The sequence below is a fragment of the Meriones unguiculatus genome, chromosome 8, assembly GCF_030254825.1.
Source record: "Meriones unguiculatus strain TT.TT164.6M chromosome 8, Bangor_MerUng_6.1, whole genome shotgun sequence".
Taxonomy (NCBI): Eukaryota; Metazoa; Chordata; class Mammalia; order Rodentia; family Muridae; genus Meriones; species Meriones unguiculatus.
The window spans coordinates 121,850,512-121,870,887 of NC_083356.1; the positions used below are offsets into that span (position 1 = coordinate 121,850,512).

A 20,376-nucleotide genomic window follows, 5' to 3' on the forward strand; every position below is an offset into this window, starting at 1 on the left:
CACACACACACACACACACATACACACACCTTGCCCCTCCTTCCTTCTCCCGATCTCTTAGACTGTGCCACTGCCTATGCAGAAAACAGCAAGTCAGAGACCAGGTGACTGTACGCACTCAGCTGACCCAGCTCGCTCTGCTGTAGCTCCACTGTGAGAACTCAGCTCAGATCAGCCAAGCTTCTGAGCTGATTTGCAGCTAATTGCAGATACACACGTGACTGGCTAAAATCGATGGCGATCCTCAGACACCCCAGAGACTTGTGAGAAATAGGTGGTTGTTTGGAGCTAGGCTGTACAGTAAGAGCCAGATGATTCAAGTCAAGACTATCAAGGTAAGAAGGAAAATTGCTAATTACAGATGAAAATTGCGTGTGTAGAAACTCCAGCAGACCTACAGACAGTATTGGACTGAGTGGGTATATTTAACGATGTTAAATTGAAGCCTCAAGACAAACAAACCAACCCCAAAAAACCTCAGTGACATTTCCTTAAAAAACAGCAATAAATAGTAGTTTTTTTTCTCTTTTAAAAAACCCAAAACATTTTAGAAGGTTTGAGGATGAGTCTGTGGTCCAGAGCACTTCCTGCCCTTGCATAGGATTCATCGGCTTCCCGGCACACATATGGCTGCTCACAGCCATCTGGAACTCCAGTTCCAGGGGATCTGACACCTTCTTCTGGCCCCATGGACACCATACATGCATGCAGTTCCCAGACATGTATGAAGGCAAGACACAGATAAGCTATAAACAGAGTTAAAACAACATTTCAAGTAACAGTAAATTACACAAAGGTGTGTGCTTTAATCCCAGCACTCAGGGGGCAGAGGCAGGTAGAACTCTTTGAGTTAAAGCCAACTTGGTCTACATAGTGAGTTCCAGCACAATTGCTTCCCTTTTGCAGATTTGAGATAATGCCAAAGACATCTGATTTGTTTTTCTCCTCAGAAACTGGCAAAATGCAAAAGGCCAGGACTAATGCAGTATCTTTTGAAGGAAAAAAAAAAAGTGCAGAGAATTTGCTCTTCCATATGCTCAGGTGTATAGTAAAGGCATCTTATTTAAGAGGAGGGGAGGCATTAGAACAGTGGGTAAATTTGGGGTCTAGAAACAGACTTATGAGCACTTGAATTATATGATATTAGTATCTTAGAGCATATGGGAAAGGCCTTCTCATCAAACAGGGCTGAGACAGTTACTATACATGTCAAATGCACAAATGTTCTGGTTGAGTGAAGATGGGTGCGAGCTAGGCAGACAACAGCCCTTTCAGGAGCTTCTGAAGCCAAGAATCCGCAATATCTCTAAAATGGAGGACACCAACAGAGGTCCCGTTACAATCACACATTTCCCATCAGAGACACTGGAGGAGACTGGAAGGCCAGCTTTCACCTGGAGGAGAAAGCATTCACAGTGCATCACTGGCTGTATATATGTGTGGGTGTGTCCGCGCCCTGAAATCAAACAAAGTTAATGCAACTAAAAGAGGTGGATCACAAAGGAATTTATCTAAAATGGTCACAAAGCTCATGAAATTGTTCAGCATCACTATGAAGGCTATGTAAGCTTTACTCACAGAGAAGAGTCTAACAGAGCTCAGTCAGACTACCTAGATGAAAAAGCCTAAGAGTTGGCATGAATGCAGAAAACTGGGAATACTCTTAAGTCGCTCATGTGTGGCATTACAGATGGAAGAACGGCTCCAGGGAATAGTTTGGCGATGGCTAACCAACTGAAGAAACACATACTTTACTGCATTTCAGTCCTAATCCTAGCATCACGGTCATCAGAAAAGCATGTACGCAGACACCAGTAGACATAAATGCAGCAATGCTCACAACAGTGATTTTCAAAATAGCCCCAAATTGGAAACGACTCCCATTTCCCCATTAAAGGAACAGTGTCATCTTTCATACACCAGAAAACCACACGCTCACTCAAACACACAAATTACATTTCCATCCCATGATATAGGTGTGCAGCATCGATGGAACATCAGATGAAAGAAATAAGATCAAAAGGCTGTCTTATTTTGTGATACCATTCATGTGTAGCTCCCCAAGCCGTCTGGGGTGGTGGCACACACCTGTACGTTTAGCACTCGGAAGGCTCTGGCTGAGGATGAGCGTGTGTTTGAGGCCGGTCTGGATTCTTACAGAGAAACAGTCTCAGAAAACTATCAAAGCTATCCAAGTCCGCAGAACTTAACCACAGGAGGCGAAGCCTAACTACAGAGCTTAGGCACACACAAGCTCTAGTCACAGTCCAGAAAGCCTCTACAGTTAAGGCCATGAGTGTGCGTGTGTGTGTGTGTGTGTGTGTGTTTGGGGAAGTGCAGGGAGAGGACAGAGCATCCTCGTGTGCGGACAACATTGTACCCTAGACTGCAGGAGGGCTTACATGGCGGTTGCGTTGTAATGCTTCATTGAACTAAGCTGCCTGCTTTGTGCACGCACACTTATTTAAAGAAAGCTAGAAGAAGAGGATGCACACAGATCTGAAGATAAGCCACCTGAGAAACCGGCTGCAGCTCAGGAAACCAAAAGCAAAGTCTGTGGCGCAGATTTTACCAAAGGTCTACGCCCAGAATCATCTCTGTTTCTCTTGACACCAACTTGCAGCCAAATTTATTCCCATTGCAGAGATATTCACACGGATGCTGCTGAAAGTGGATAGCTCAAAAGAGTAATGCTTAATTATACAGGGTAAGGTCTATAAGGCAGTCAAGGTCGATGTAAATAAAATAGTAAATACTGGAAAAGGCAGAGGAAGGAGAAAAGAGATTGAAATAAATAAATATCTAAATGATGAATAAAGATTGGTTTTGTTGTGGGATCATCATAAAAAGGACTTATCCAGACCTAGAAAGTATAGCCTGCCAAGGCTCTGTTGGATAGCTTATGTTTCCATACACACTCACAAAAACACACACACTATATTTACATTCCACGGAACAGGAGATGTGAGGTGTGAAGCCCACTGACCATCAGGTATGAGATCTGTGGTACAGCCTTTCTGGATTACTGATTTTGAGGGTTTTTTTGTTTGTTTGTTTTTGTTTTTTTAAACCAGGTGGTCAACATTTTGAGAAGCAAAGTTCCAGGTTACAATCTATTGTCATCTGCTTGATGGAACAATAACAGCTGAATCCATGGCATTAGGAACAGCCCAAGAGAAAAGTCTCCAGGCCACCTTAGCCGTGCTGTAGTTGACACCAACCACAGTTCCAAAGCTGCTGCCCGGAGGTACAGCTGTGTCACTAACCGCTACAGAACCTCTGAATCAGGACTTAGTGAATGTTTCTTTTTTTATTATTATTATTAACCTTTATTTGTAGACACATTTTAGTGAGAAAGGAACAAGGCAGATTCACAATTACGTTGTATGTGGACATACAGGAAGTTATTGAATATTTTTATTCAACAGTTTGAAAAAGTTACATCAAAGCAGATTAATCCATGATAAAAGTGAAATTTCCGAAGGCATGCAAAGAAAATCTGTATATTCTAGGCTTTCTATCTCTCTCATCTCTTCATCTTTCTTGTTCTGGGGATTAAACCCCATACATGCTAGGCAAGCACCCTGTCACAGAATTACCTGAAGCATTAGCTCTTAAGCAACTAAGTAAATTTTGTTTTGTCTGCTCTAGTCTCACACCACATAAACTTTACCTTTTGAATGGAGATTTGGAAAAACCCTAGATTTACCTTTAAAAAACAAACAAACAAACAAACAAAAAGCACAATTTAGCTGCTAACACTATCTAGAAATATTTCTTTCAACATTACAATTAAGCGTCTCTTAATTGTACAGCTGTGGGACTCTGTACTCTGGGCATGGTATAGCCATTAGTCTCTTGAACTCAGAGCCAGATTGGACTGGCCGATGTCTCCCTTTGGAAGCAGGGAGGAAGGTGTGCTGGGCTGTGTGGAACACCCCGCCTCTCCCTAAGGGGCTGCTGCTGCTTTGGGAAAGGCTGTTCTTTGGTGGCATCCTTGTCCACAGATCGCCCACGCCGCTGCAAGCAGCCCTTCATCCATGCTCCTGTCTGTAACCCCAGTGACTTTTTTTAGACGTGTTTATTTTATTTTATATGTAGGAGTATTTTGCTTGCATGTGTATGTGTATGTACCTCGCGTGTGCTTTGTTCAGAAGAGGGTGTTAGATGCCCTGGAACTGGAGTTACAGATATTTGTGAGTTGACATGTGGGTGCTGGGAACCGAACCTCAGTCCTGTGCACGAACAGGTGCTCTTCTGTTTCCTCCTCCCAGCCTCAGGGAAGCGGATCAAAGCCCCTGGGTCAGAAGACTAGTCTTGGCTGTCACAATTGCCTTATCTGTTGTGTGTAGAGGTTGGTCCACACCTCCATAGGGAAAGTTAACACACCAACTTCACGGAATTGTTTCCGTTCAGTGTTCTCCATTAAGGGGGGGAAAAAACTCCGAAAATAGTATTTTTCTATATCTTTGAAGCATTTCCCCCCCCCCTCAAATCACCTAAGTATTTTAGAGAAAGAAATATTAAGCACATCTATTCTGGAGGAGGAGTCTTGGTCAGGGGTTGCTCTCACAGCACACCGCAGCCTTTTATATTGTTTACAGAGTGTGTGCGGGATTGCTGCTTGTATTGACTTGTAGGAGATCATAATAATGTCACTACAATAGGAACAGCTCAACCTTAAACAAAACATCAGAACTTACACATAGGGGAAGTGGCTACTCATAAATCACATATCATTGAAAGGAAAGCCCCAGCTCACCGTGCTGCTGTAAATCAATGTAATCTCCCCATTTGTGCTTACGTGCTGGGTATCCACTCTCCTGGGCCCTGAGCTAGGGCTAAGAAACACAGAATGGACGAGATGAGCTCTCTCTTCTGCTGCCTTTCACACCCTAAAGGAGACGACGACGGAGCAGAAGGTGACAAGACCAGGTGGCCTGCACTTGGGCTGGTCTGAGTTCTTGCTCTCCCCATTCTGCTTTTCATTGCTGGAGTGATGGGGTTCTCTTGGCCCGCAGGAACACACAGGTGAAGACGTCGTCAGTGTAACAATGAGAAGAGAGGCATTCATGTGCCAGGCGGAAGGAACCTGGGAGATTTTGACTTTTGTTTCTGCACAGGAATCGTGGACCACTCCTCCTGGACATAGTACACTCATCCATGAAGCCCTGACCCAGCGGAAGTAGATGGAGAAAAGCCTGGCAAAGTGGGTGGAGTCAGGGAAGAGTAGAAAATGCCGGATTCCATTTGGAAAAATAGCCAAGTTATCGGATTTCACAACTGGCCTGTGGTGGAACTCTCGGCCTCCTCTTAGCTGTCGGGAGCATGAAGGACTGGCTGCATTACCACGGCAGAGGGTGTTCTCATGGTTCTGCGACTCAGGCTGCAGGGCAGGTGAAGGGACAGAAGGGACAGACTCCAGGAATCTGTTAGGTGCAGGGCACAGACTGCGAACGAAGCTGCTTCCATGACAGTGCCTCCTTATCACCAGTTACCACCGTTGCTTTTTACCTGAGACACATTTGGGGCTGGAAAGGACAGCTCAGTGCTGAGCAAAGGAGTCTCCTCTGGGAGACGAGGAGAAAAAGAAAGGGTGGGCTGAGTCGTTTTCCTCAGGGGCACAGGCCCCCGGGGACAGACATTTGTAATATTGGTCCTCTCCGTCCAGCACTTTGATTTGCCTGCGACAAAGAAAAGAGGATCTTCAATAGGAAAAAATCACACAAATACCACAATCATCCCCAGTGCACTTAAAGTTGTGGGGTTGGTTGGAACAGGTTTACACCCTGACCAGCTCTGACTGTCCCTGTATCTGGGGGAGTCTCCAGTGCCTAAAAGTTATGATCACACTGTAATTTGATTTTTCTATGTGGTCAAGTGGCCTGTCTACCGCTGCTGTCCTCAAGAAACAGTTCTGCCAGTTATCAGGACCTTCCTCCACTGTGATGAGGACAAACACAGCGACCAGGTTCTCCTCATCACTCCTTGCAATCGTTAAGCCTGGGGAAGTGGAACAGGGCGGGAGGACCTGGCCCTGTGTTTGTTCTACAAGCACTTGTTCGTACTCGTGGAAGGAGGGAGTCTTGTACAGCTCACCGCCAGTCTCCACTTACGAGTGAATGATCAGGAGAAATACCATTTGTTATCGGGTGACAACTTCAGCCCTTCTGGAAAGAATGGATTCAAGTTTGGTGTACTTGCTCTTGTAAGAAAGAACTGCTAGTGTCAATAACGGTGGCCATACCCGGGTGGGGTATTTTTAGACGCCTCTCGGAAAGTTTCGCCTCTTCTGTGATATCACAAAGGACCCCTTTTGTTTACAGTTGCTGGAAACTAAGAAGACAGATATTTACCCAAGTTTTCTTGGCTTCCTCTGGCTCCCTTGATATTCTAGAGTTCCCTGTGGATAGGGCCAAGAACACACAGTCAAAGCAAAGCACCAAGTCGTTAATTTTTAATTCAAAGTGATTTTGTGTTGAATGCAAGCAGATGCTGATAATATCAGAAGTCACAGCATAATTTTTTTGATCAAAGGGCTCAAGTGAGCCTGATGAAGCATGCATCTTGCTCGTCTTTGATAAACCACATCAATTATTCACCGTGAAGGCAGACATCCTGACATGAAAGCAACAGATAAAGAGCCTAAGCACATGTTCACGAGGAGAGCAGAAGAGAGTGGGGGTGGGGCTGGAGGGGCTGGAACAGGTATTAATAACAGAATTATTAACTGGAAACAAAGCCGGTAAAACGGCTTTACGGCCACTTTGAACTCACATTTAACTGGTTATAGTACATGGTGTCCTCGGGGCTACTCAACATTTTGGGCTGCTGACACCGTCTGCGAGGTGCACGCTGTTTCTGCAGGAGGCCGTCTTCCGAACCTGCGGACAGGGAAACCTCACTGCAAGCCTGGCCGGAGTTGGGAGAGCGACAGTGGCTCCTCATGTAAATGTACTCGGTGGAAGCCATGTCCTGTTTTAATGAAGCTTTGCTGCTTCTAGGAGAAATGTCACCAATCCCCCCCACAAAACACACACACACACACACACACACACACACACACACACACACGAATCCTTAATCAGAAGCAGGGTGCTGGCATCCATAACTTTGCTGTTTCTTTTCCAACCCAAATCAGGCCAGAGTGACGGGAAGCAAATTGGTTTGTCCACACCGCTGAGGCAAGAGCTGGTTGGTGGGTAGCCTCTGCCTAGGGGAGTACCTGGAGCAAGATAAGTCCATTAGGGACAACAAAGCAATCTGGCATCGCTTTCACCGCATCTTCTAGTCAGAGTTCAAAGACATCTGGAGCACACACCATCCCGGGGAGAGCAAGCCTTCCAGTGGGATGCATTTCAGGGGAACATGGCTCGAGCTAGTATTTACTGGAGTGCTTTGAACCACGCCAGTGATCCCCTGTGGCCTCTGGAGGTGACAGAAGGGAGGAGGAGAGGGGTGAGGGCTCCATTTCATGGGGCAGACTCTCCCGGTTAGCCTCGGTTTCAAACCCCGGCCAGGAGTGCACTGCGGATCAAGGACCACAGAGCAGAGGAAGCCATGGCTCATTTCCCCTCTAAGCAGAGGACTTCTGTGGAGTCTGCCGTCCTCTTGGTTGGATGTCTGAGTCCAGGGTCAACAGTTCAGGCTGGGAGATTGAGTCCAGTAGTGGAGAGTGTGTGCTACTCTACGGAGGCCCTGAGTTCAGCTCCCACAACCACCTGTAACTCCAGCTCCAGAACAATGTGTGCTCTTACCTTGGGTGCCTGCACTTATGTAAAGACCCTCACACACCACACACGCACACATACACCACACACATGTACACACCCTACACACACACACTACACACACACAAACACATACACACATACACACACATAAACATACAGTACACAAACACAAAGACACACAAACAAATACACACACATATATACTACACATACTTAAAAGTTTTAAATTAAAAAAAAATTTCAGCAGTTTTAACTTGTTGCCAACACACCTGCCAAAGGATATTGTCCTTGACCATCATAGGACAGCAAAGAGGGTATTTCCTGGGTTGAGTGTTTATAAGCCAATTATTCACAAAAAAGAGTGGGGTGTATGGGTGGGGAGAGGGCTCAATGGTTAAGAATACTTACTGGCTGCTCTAGCAGAAGACCCAGGTTCAAGTCCCAGCACCTGCACAGTGGCTCACAATCTGACTCTGGTGCCAGAGAATCTGACAGCCTCCTCTGGCCTCCAAAGGCAATGTATGCACGTGGCGCACAGACACATACATGCAGGCAAAGCGCCCGAAGGCACAGAATAAAAATAAGAAAGAAATCTTAAAAAAAAAAAAAAAAAGAATTGAAGCTTTGTATTTAAGATTGTATTTTAACCTCAACAGAGATTTCCACTTTGGGTGACTATTATAGAGAAAAAAAAATATTTTTTTACCTTTTGTACGCTATTTTCTAAAATCCAAGAGCTAATTGATACATGAAAATATATGCACTATTGGGCTGCCATACAATGGTTTTGTGCATGTGCCGGGCATTGTTTAAGCTAAGGTCAGGCATACCTACCCTCTCGGATAGTTAATGCTATTTCCTTATGAGGGGAAGCATTCACACTCCTCCCTTCTGAGACCCACAGTAGGTTGCTGCAGCGTATAGCCAGCCTACTGTGCCTCAGCTGTAGACTTTGTACTCCTATTCCTCTGTGTCCACCAATTCACTCTCCTTTCCAGCATTCCACTTCGGCACGATGAACTCCTGTTTTCCCCACTTAACAGGGACGGGTGTGCTCCTTGTCTTATTTCACTTCCCATAATCGTACCTAGTTCTACCCGGGCTGTTCTAAACTACAGGGCTTCCCTCTTCACTGTGGCTGTGTAACATTCCAGTGTGCCTGTGGCCCACATTCCCTTTGGGCACCACGGGATGGACGCTTGGGCCGTTTTCATTTCTTGGTGACTGTGAATAGTGTTTTAATGAAGGTGGGAGTGCAGATGCTTCTTCGACATACCGACTTCATTTCCTTTGGGTATATGTTCTGTAGAAGAATTGCTATGTCATGTAGTATTTTTTTAATTAAAATTCTTAATTGTTATTTCATTTTATGCATGTGAGTTTTTGCCTGCATGTGTTGCCAGGTCCCCACTGAGGTCAAATGAGGCATTGGATGTCCTCCAACTGTAGCTACAGATAGTTTCGAGCTGCTATGTGGATGCTAGGAACCAAATCTAGATCCTTAAAATCTTTTTTGTTTCTTGAGACAAGGTCTCACCGTGTAGCCCTGGCTGTCCTGGAGCTCATTCTGAAGACAAGGCTGGCCTCAAACTCACAGAGATCCACCTGCCTCTGCCTCCCTAAGTGCTGGCACTAAAGGCAGGCACCACTATGTCTGGCTAAAGCTTTTTATCTTGATGTAAACGCATCTGATGATTTTTGCTTTTGTTTCCTGTCATTTTGAGTGTCTTTAAAAAAAAAATCACTGTCCTGAAGCATTTATCCTATGTTTGGGGAAATTTTTAAGATAGACTTGCTCAGCAAAGACTATTAGGAATAGCAAATTATGTGTCTTAGATAAGACTTTTTAAAGCTTGTTCTTTCTTCAGTTTTGACACAGCTATGCTTGGAAAAACACTAACTTCAAAGACATAGGAAGCTGTCCATTCCCTATGCCCACACCCCACCCCACTGAGAGAGACTGGAGCAGATAGATCTTGAGTAACACACAGGGACAGAGACTCAGCCCTATGCCTCTAACCTCTTAACACAAACACACACACTACAGGGTACAGTCTTAACCAAAATGTGTTTTGTTTCTCGGTGGGGCTGTTTTGTTTTGTTGAGACAGGGTAGACCAGGCTGGCCTTGAACTCACAAACATCAGCTTGCCTCTGCTTCCTGAGTACTAGGATTAAGAAAAAAGAAAAGTTTCAAAAAGAATAGAAGCTCCAGGAAAGCATGTTGCCTGTCAAGGGCCCCCGATGGCCTCCACTCTCAGTTCAGTCTAACTGGATGGCATTGGTTTTGCCTGAACTGAAGCTGACTCCTTCTGGTCGTTCCAATACATCCATTTCCTGTTTGCTTTCAAAGTCCATATTCGGCGCCATGGCAGTCTGCAAGGCATTGAGGCCTCCGTGCGTTCTTTCCTTCTTGAGTTCCAAGATTAATGAGCAGGGATCTTGAGAGTTCGGTGGCTTTGTGTAGTACAAGAACATGGCAGGACAAGGCTCAGCTGCTCTCCCCCAGACTTCCAAATATTAGAGGAATTCTAACCCCGGAGACTCAAAAGGCTGATCTGAAATGGCTTTGGGTTCAGCTGGAGTTCAGCCCACTTCAGCAGGACTTTGGATAATGTTTACACTTGGTCAGAGCCTTGTGTCTGTCCCTCTCTTAGCTGGCAAAGCTTCAGCCAAGATGTGGCGCTCACCTTACGCTCTTAATGAACTTAATGGTTTGTGGGTGGCCGTTCTTTGGGTTCTTAGATGGAATTAAATTATGGCTAGAACTTCACCAATTTTAACACTTCTCCCATAAATTTAAAGAACATTGTGTTTAAGCATATGGTATCTATACTCTATTAGAATCTTCCACAATCTGCTCATTTAGTTTAGTGAGTGATTATAGTTTTTCCCAAGATTAAAATCTCGGTGTCACAGTGTTCTGCCAAAGAGTCCAGCCACTTTTTAGTGCTTTGTCAGAGGGGAAAAAAATCCAACCACCATTATTAGTTGGAAGTAACCAAGTTAATAATTGGGGGGAAATCACTGGTTAATGAATACTGTTAGAAAGCTAAGATCATGTTCTCCCTCGTTTGCAGAACCTAGCCAATAATACCTGTATGTGGATAAATCAATGAGCAAGTGGGTGCAGTCCAACATACAGAAAAGGAAAAGGAAAAGGAAAAGCTAAGTATTAGGAAGAATGGATGTAGGCGATGAACATGAATAATGAAAGACGATAGAAACTGATGTGCATCTAGTTTTAACTCTGTCGTGGATTTTCACAGTTTGTGCAGGACTAGAGCATCCAATACAATTGACAGTGAAAGAATGGAATCTAGTGTGAAGCTTCATGGCTTTCTTTTTGATTGTATAGAAATCCCTTCGGTGGTATGTAGCCTTCAGGTCTGCTTAATTTCAGTATATATATATATATATATATATATATATATATATATATATATTTCTTACTTGCAACGTTTTTGTTTTTTGTTTTGTAATAAAGTTTAAAACAAAAAAAATTTAAACTTGGCCGGGTGGTGGTGGTGCATGCCTTCAATACCAGTATTAGGGAGTCAGAGGCAGGCAAATCTCTGAGTTTGAGGCCAGCCTGGTCTGCAAAATGAGTTCCAGGATAGCCAGGGCTACACAGAGAAGTCCTGTCTTAAAAAAAAAATAATAACAAAAACAATTTTTAAATTTATTATCAGTAATGAAAATATAACACAAAACCAGATTTTATAACATTTGTCTTGTATGCAAGGTACATAAACATATGTGCTGTAGAGGGGGTGTGTGTTAGATGAACAGCACAGTGTTAGATATGATGGGATGATAAGGAAGATCCCTGGAGCAACTATAATTGAAGAACTCCAAGCCAACGAGAGACCTGGTCTCAATTAAAAAAAAAAAAAAAAGAAAGAAAAGAGAAGAGAGAGGCAGACAGCACCTGAGAAACGACACCCAAAGCTGTTTCCTGGCCTCTGTTTGCAAGCATACCTACCCACTACGGGTAGGCTACAGCCATGCGCTACCACGGAGCGACACTACCAGATCCCCAAAATACTTCTTAAATTAAAAAAAAAAAATTGTCTGCGACGAAGAGACTTGATTTTTCCCCCGTCACTATTCTCTGAACAGCGGGGTACCAGAATGATCACGGCGCACTGACATGGCCTGCCAAAGTACAAATCGCTAGCCCTGACTTACAGCGCACAGTGGGATTTCTGTGGGCCACGTGTAACTGCTCCACCATTTATGTCAGTGGCTGGGGCAGCCACAGCTTTTGAAGTCTGGTGCCTTGGACCAGCGCCCCCCCCCCACCATGTGTGGGGAGACCCATATGTTGAACTGTAGTTAAGACGTGAGACACTGGGGCTGGAGAGATGGCTCAGCGGTTAAAAGCACTGGCTGTTCTTTCAGAGGACCTGAGTTCAATTCTCAGCAACCGCATGGTGCCTCCCAGCCATGGAATCTGATTGCCTCTTCTGCTGTGCACCAAAACAGTGTTCATATACATAAAATAAATAAAGGTATTTCAAAGGTATGGCATGCCACGAATACCAATCCCTATATAATGTGGGTCTCTCTTTGTCAGGAGACCCAGTCCTTTTGATCCTTCACCTGAGACCTTCAACATCCTTCTGTCCTGAGTTGTAGGACTTAACAGCTGGAGCGAAGACTGCCAGGAAACAGGAACCTGGCCAGGGGTCCAGGAGCCCTGAGAGACACTCGCTCCTTGTCCTCCGGTCCCAAATCGGAAGATCATTTGGCTGCATGTTTACCCATACTGACTTTAGGTGACTTGTTACATGACTTCAAGCAGTGGGTTTGGTTCTTGAGTATTTCTTTTCTCTTTATGAGATATACAGCCATGCCCCACCTGAGCTATCAAGACATGCAGTTAGGCTTGATAACAATCGTTACCTAGTTAGCCTAAGCATGAGCCATGTCTTATTTTTAAGAAACTGCTGGTTGCTTTCCTGAAATTCAAACTTATCTGACTATACTGTTTTTGTTGTTGTTGTGTTGTTTCTGTTTGTTTCAAGACAGGGGTTCTCTGTGTCTGGCTGTCTTGGAATTCACTCTGTAGACCAGGCTGGCCTGGAACTCAGAGATCCACCTGTCTCTGCCTCCTGAGTGCTGGGATCAAAGGCCTGTGCCATCACGCCCAGTGGTATGCTGCATTACAAAAAATAAATTTCTTTTCCTTTCATGTGTATGAAGGTTGTGCTTGCAGGCATGGATGTGAACTGCATGTATGGATGTGTACCATGTGCATGGGGGCACATGGCATACATGCTGGTGCTCACGGACACCAAAATAGGACATCTGGTGTTCTGGAGTTAGGGAAGGCTGAAGGGCATCGTGTGGGTGCTGGGGATGGAACCCAGGTCCTCTGGAAGAGAGGCAAGCACTCTTCCCCCTTCTCCTGCCTCACCGTCAGTCCAGCCCCCGCTTTACTGTATTTTTACCTGTCAAATCTGGCAGTTTTTATTCATGCACAATGTAAGCCCCTGCAATTCTTCCCTCGGATCCCAGAGGTGAGGTTAAGGAGATGGTTTCCTCTCCTCTCTTTGGCTTGCTGAGTTACAAGCATGTCAGCTGTGAGAGCTTCTCCGAGGCTGTCCTCTCTAACTGTACCTCTCACTTCTCATCACCTGCCCCAGTTCTACAGTGTTCTTCTGTACATGGTGGGCGGAGAAGGCCAACCATACGGGAGGGCAGTATGGGGCATGCAGTCAATATTCCCCAACCTGGGGAACAGGATGGGTTCTGGGTCTCTAAGGCATGAGCAGGCCAAGAAACAAAAGTCCTGGGACAGCAGGAGAGGAGGCCTGGGGGAGTCACTGGTCTTGGCTCCCTCCCATGAGCCCCAGCAGGCACAGTGGTTTTCTGAGCAGTGAGTGCTGCTCTGATTGCCATTTTATGGATGAGGCATTCCCAGCATCACTTGCCAAGGAAAACATCCTCTTGAAGCAAACAGAGCGTTCACTGTTCTAGATTTACAGATGGCAAAGCCCATATGGGATTACGAGATATACCCCTGGGGTATTTAAATAGTACCAGAGTTGCACAACTCATGCAAAGCCCTGCCGACTCCACGTAGAAGGGGGGGCACCCCTTTTTGACTGATGTTCTCAGGGCGTTTGGGGGTGACAGGAGCCCAGCTGATAGCTGGACAATCTCTCTCCAATGGGACTGATCACTCTCTTGTCAATCCTTCCACAAAGTGGCTTCCAAAGACACAACCTGTCTTTTCTGGCTCTGTGCCCCTAATACTTCACTTTCATGTGATAAATCTTGTTTTGACTAAAAATACCTTAATTTCCTTTCTTACTTCATCTCATTTTGGGAAAGACAAATTAACCTAACGATATCAATGTGGCATAAAGATACTGAGAGATCACACAGCTGGTTAAAAGGCACAATTCTCACGGCCCTGTGAACTCAGATTTTCCTGTCTCACTGAGGTCAGTTCCTTCAAACTGTTCTAGCTGTTCAGCTTTGAAAAGGGCAATGCCAGGATCAAGGCCTGGGCATCAATACACAAACCTGAAACGTCTTTAGCTGCCTTTAATGTGCAGCCAGGGCCGAGGAGGATGGTTCCTAGCCAGTGAGAACCACACGGTGGAAAATTGGTACCAATGTGCAGACCCTCACTAGGGCCATCTATGGAAGAATCTTTCATAAGAAACCACTTGTCCCTGATGTACCCTGAGGGGCGAGCTGTTTTGGGGATGCTCAGAGCCTTCACAGGGAAGAGGAGGGGAGAAAGCCACCTTGGAAGTTCAGATTTTTACGTTCAAGTCATGAGCTTGTAAGGTTTGGCTGCTTGCTTTGGTGTTGGAGGGATTCAGGGTTGGCCGAGCAGAGACCCCATTTTCTTGTGTCCTAGTTTGATTTCTGTCGCTGTGATAAAATAAGCCCGACAAAAGGCAACTTTGGGGAGAGGGAGTTGGTTTTAGGTCATGATTCCCAGTTAGAATCCATCATGGGGTGGGGGGTAGGGGTAGGAAGGGGCTGAGGTAGCTGTTCACATTGACAGTCAAGAGCAGGGAGAGTGAACACATGCCTGTGGGTTCAGCTCACTTCCCTCACTCTTACCCAATCCAGGATGCAAGCCACGAAGCAGTACAGCCCATGGTCAGGGTAGGTCCTTCTACCTCAGTGTATGCAAGACAGTCTCTCTCTTAGCAGCTGTGCCCCCAAGAGACCGTTCTTCACAGAGACTGTATTCATAGATTCCAGGTTGTACCACATTGACCATTAAAGTTCCCTAACACACCTGCTCTACCGTCAGGTTGGCGATGGGATTCTTGACTTAAGATCCTGTAGGGGGGCATTCCTGTAGGGGTGAAACAGCTCTAGAACTCAGGGAATGCGGTGTCTGGCCCCTCCCCCCATTAGCATCCCCTCGACGGTGGAGCCCTGAGGACTACAGGACTTCATACTGTGATGGAACACAGCTCTGCTTGTTGCCCTTGTGGTCTCTACATCCCTCAGAAGAGATGAGTTGTAGGAAAACGCTAAGCGGGCTTCCAGTCCCTCATGGGGCAGCGTCACTGAGCTCACGACAACAATGCTTCATCTCCTTCAGGCATTGCTGCTGGAGCGGATTAACGATTCTACCACCACCCTTGAAAAGAACCGACGGATATAGATTCTTAGCAATGACCACTACCCTTAGAGAGAATTTGGAAAAATAGATTGTTTAGCAAGGTTATGTAAAGATTTTTGTTGTTGTTGTTGTTGTTGTTAGTGGCTCTGATGCAGAAAATCTTAGGGAACAATTTGAAGTTAAGAAAAAGTACACTTGGGCTGGAGAGATGGCTCAGTGGTTCAGAGTCCTGTCTGCTCTTCCAAAGGACCCCGGTTCAATTCCCAGCACCTACATGGCAGCTCACAACTGTCTGTAACTCCAGTTCCATGAATTCTGACACCTTCACACCAATGCACAAAAAGAATAAAGTTAAATAAATTATAAAAAAGAAAAAAAGAAAAAGTACACTCTTGATAGTAAAGCCCAGGGACTTTTTGGGGTTGGTGAGCAAAGACAATAGCCCAGAATGGCACTGGCTGGTGTGATGTGACGCTTTTAAGCGGGGCCAGTGACTGAGATGACAATTAATTTCCTCGTACTTGTTTTGCCCTCAGCTTCCTGATATGATTTAATAAGAATTATTAATGAGTAGACTCACACCTTGAGCATTTAAAGTAGAAACAGCTGATTATTTTTTCATATAAAAGTTTTGATTTGTGATTCTTTTACCGTTTTTATAAGGTTGCCTTTTAAGACAATTGATTCTTTCTCCGTAACCACAACCTGCAACCTGCCAGTAAAGAAAAGCTGGCTGAGAATTACCTTGCTTGTTCACACTGTTAATATATGAGAAGTTGCTTAGTTACAAACGTATATGGGTTCTTGGGAATAACTTGTTTTTCATGTTTATTTCTTTCCCATAATAGGTAAAACATTTGATCATATGTGGGTATTGGGGAATGTGTTTTTCACACATAGACACATTGTAATCATTCGCTTAAAGGAAAAATAGAATGTAATCACATTGTGATTTTTGTACTGCTGTAAAAATTTTGCTGGGATATATAAACTACAGGAAAAATTAAAACCTGATTTGAAGCTTGTTCTTCAGAGTTTGTTCCATCTCTCAAATATATATATGTGTGTATGTACAGTGGTGAGGTTGGAATTCACTTCCGGCAACCCAGTATGTAAATCTGTGTGTGTGTGTGTGTGTGTGTGTGTGTAAAGTAAGAAAAACTTGAAAGAAGTTTGTTGGAACCAACCTGCTGGAGTCTGTCTTACTTCAAGTGCAAGTGTGTGTGTGTGTGTGTGTGTGTGTGTGTGTGTGTGTGTGGTGTTTGTGTGGTCTTTTTCTCTCCCCTCTTTCTTTTTTAGATGCTTTGCCACTACCAGTGGAAAGCTCCCACTAGAGCTATGTCAGCCCTAGCCCCTGCTTACCAAAATAGGGGTTAGCCCAGGCTAGGAAGCTCCCGGCACTGTCCTCTGCCAGCAATTTACTTCTGACCCCTCAGTGGAAGCCGTGGTTGGTAACTCTCAGTGCTGGCCTGGAAATTTGTCTCCCCCAAAAGTGTGATGGCTCACCAACCAGCGGCTATATCTACACCTTGCCTAGCCCCCTGCTGATGTTGAAGCTGGTCTTCCATAAAATTCTGAGATGGTGCCAGGCATATGGAGCAGGCCTTAAATCCCAGCATCTGGAAGGCAGAGGCAGGAAGATCTCTGAGTTCAAGGCCAGCCTGGTGTACATAGTGAGTTCCAGGACATTGAGAGCTACACAGAGAGAGACCCTGATTTAAACAACAGCATACAACAAACAAACAAACAAACTCCCAAGATCCCAGGTCACGGTTTTTGTTATGGTGTGTGTATGTTCTAGTGTGTGATAGTGTTTGATTGTGTGTGTGTTTAAACTGGGATTTTCTCAGAAGTTTTTACCTGACCAAGTCTAAATTCAGAAGTTTTTACCTGACCAAGTCTAAATTCAAAAGTTTTCACCTGACCAAGTCTAAATTAGTAGACTTCTACAACACACACACATAGACACAAACATACACACACACACAAACACATACAGAGAGAGAGGGAGAAAGATTTTTCTCCTGGGCTATATGTGTAATTCAGATCTTGCTTTCTAAGATGAAAGGAAAGATACAAATTTTCCCAGTTGCCGTGTTATGTCATGAATAATTTCCTTCAAAATCGCAAAACTGCTACAAAGAAAACATCCCTGAGTTAAATTGGTGCCTGTGGAAGATGCTGGGGTTGTAAATTGTCTACGTGGAATATTAAACTAGTTAGAGAGGTGGCAAAAATGTTCCCTGAAAACCATTTCATAGCTCAGAGGCTGGAATGTGCAAGTGCACACACACACACACACACACACACACACACACACGCACACGCACACGCACACGCACACGCACACGCACACACACACATATGCTGAATAAATGAATTAGTGGAAGCACTTCACTACTCTCTCACTCTGATTTAAGTTTTTTTCCTTTATGTGGTCTGTTCTCTGCTTCTGTCAACAAAAGCATCCTTGTTGCCGAGGGTTCTGATAAGGAAATGGTCTTCTCTATCGTGGGAATTTGGAATCTCCCAGGATAAAAATCAGTTTTTCAAGGTAAGTTTCTTGCTATTTTAAAGAAGTTTGTCCAGGGGCTGGAGAGACGGCTCAGAGGTTCAGAGCACTGGCTGCTCTTCCAGAGGGCCTGCGCACTGGCTGCCCTTCCAGAGGGCCCGGGTTCATCCCCACACCCACGTGATGGCTCGCATCTATTTGTAATTCTGATTCCAGGAGACCTGACACCCATCTCTGGCCTCTGTGCACAGACATGCATGCAGATAAAATACTCACGCATATAAAAATGGGGATAACAAACCTTTTATACTTCATGTATCCCACATATTTGGGGAACCTGCATTTATTATTGTTTTTTGTTGTTTTTTTTTTTACTAACATTTTAGTCATTCATCTTATTTGTATTATAGCTTTCCCCTTCCGCTTTAGCAATAGAGTCATAATTATTTTTCATACTATTATCCTACCTTTAAAGTCATGTATTTCTTTAACATACATTGTTTTATAGTAGTAAAAAAGCATTATAGTTAAAAAAAAGTTAGAGGTGACAAACCCAATTGTTTCAACTCTCTCATGTCCTTTCATTAGTGGTAATTGCTAAGACAGGTTTCTTATTTACTGTGGTAGTCTAAATCTTATTATTTTCAGTGGTTGCACGATTCTCTCTTCATAGCTGAACTACTGTTGACATATAGGATTTCCTATCCGGGGTATAGACATGATTTTCAGCGGTTTTCCACAATCAGTGCTGGGGTTGCAAACACCAGCACCTCCTATTGCAGCACACGTGGGGTTCTGTTTGTTTACTGTTTTCAAAGCAGGGTTCCTCCGTGCAGCTGCTGTCCTGGAACTCTCTGTAGACCAGGTTGGACTCAAACTCAGAGATCCTCCTGCCTCTGCCTCCCAGGTACTGGGGCTAAGGGTGTGCACCAACACCGCCTGGCTGGCCATCTGTGTTTTCACATTTTTCTGGAGCTTAATGCAGCAAGAGAATTTCTAGGTCTGCCCTGGGCCGAAAGTGGCTGGAACAGGTGACTTGCTGTGAAAGGCGTGGTGTAAACACGCCTGTTTTTGTCGTGTTATAAGAGAGTATTTCTCAAACTGTTGCTCATCTGCTTTAAATTTCAACTAAATTCTGTGTTTAGAGCTGGCCTCAGTTAGGGGAGTGTTTGCCTAGACTGGAGCCCTAGGTTTGGTGCCTGAATCGGCCACAGCCCAGGTGTGGTGGTGTCTGTAATCCCAGCGACTGGGAAATGCAGGTGAGAGATGAGAAGTTCAAAGTTGTCCTCAGCTACTGCTGAGTTTGAGGTCATCCTGGGCTACACGAGATCCTCTCACTAAACCCCTTCCCTACCCCAGAAAAAGAAAAGAAACTTGAAGGTTTCCCATGGAAAATCAATGCTGTTTTCCATAGACAAAGGTAAATCATACAGTGAATGAAAACAAAACAGTGTTACCAAGCATGAGCCTGACAGATTACCTCAGGGCTTCTTAAAAGGTTTGTTAAGAGGTGCAAAGGTGGCTTAGAGGGTGAAGGTGCTTTCCCTGAGACCTGAGCTGGATCCCTGGGCGTTGAGAAGAGAGAACTGACGCCCACAGTTGTCCTCTGACTTCCACATGAGCACCGGCCATGGCATATGGATGCCCCTCCTATCCCCCAAATAAACGAACATTAATGCTACCAAGACCTCTGGGTTTATAGACAGGCTCAGCTAGTTGTGAAGCTAACACCTCTGTTACACTAATACAGGTTAAACTTCTGTTCACTTGACTTCAACGCTTTCGCTCAGACGATCAAACAACAGTGAAGACTGTCTGTTTCTCCTCTTGGGACAGCTAGTCAGCACCCTGCGCCGCTCAGAGCCAGATCATTGTCCTGCCCTTTGGTTCTGCTGTCCTTTTTGTCACCACAACCGTGTTATAGTGTTACTGATCCTTACGCCCGTCCGGTTTTCCCCATTGCAGCTATGGGCCCTGGTGTGGCAGTGGTTCTCATCGGAATTCCTGGTCCATGGGCCAGACCACAGTGTTCCCTACTGATGCTGGGGATCCGCTGGAAAATGACTTCTCACAGTCAAGGTAAGAGCAGTGTCCTCTGGACCACTGCCATGGATGGGCAGACCCAGCAGGGATGAATCTAGCGTAATATCCTAGTCTCACCAAAGCCCCTAGACACATTCCTCTGGGACCCCGAAACGGTTCTGGTCCTCAACCTTAGTGTCACCCACCTTCTGGGCCACGTTGCAGCCAACCAGTGAAACTGTTCAAGCCTCTCTAACACTCTGTTGCCCTCTGAGCTACCGCACCGACTCTAGAATCCCTGCTTTGTTGCATCAATCAACAAGTCCAACCTTGCCGGTTTGATTCCTCCGACAGTTATCCCACCTTTCGTGTCCATCCCCACACATAACACTCGGAACTTCTGTCCCTGTTCCTTTGATGTCCTGTAGGGTTTTTACAGCGCAGTTCAGTTCCTCACGGGGCACGTTTTTGTTTTATATATCACCTTAAGGGCATATATCTCCTTAG

The 20,376-nt window shown here is 45.0% G+C and overlaps 1 protein-coding gene across 1 annotated transcript in view; it reads right to left on the reverse strand.

The window, feature by feature from the left end:
• Positions 1-3,340: 3,340 nt before the first annotated feature.
• The window catches only part of LOC110549836 (myosin-IIIb), a 159,775-nt gene continuing 142,739 nt past the window's right edge, over positions 3,341-20,376 (reverse strand). The window contains exons 14-16 of the mRNA XM_021639253.2: positions 6,778-6,884; positions 6,357-6,403; positions 3,341-5,684 (exon numbers count right to left, since the gene is read on the reverse strand). Of these exons, the coding sequence (XP_021494928.2) occupies positions 5,546-5,684; positions 6,357-6,403; positions 6,778-6,884 (293 nt within the window). The 3' untranslated portion in view covers positions 3,341-5,545. The remainder of the gene's footprint in view (positions 5,685-6,356; positions 6,404-6,777; positions 6,885-20,376) is intronic.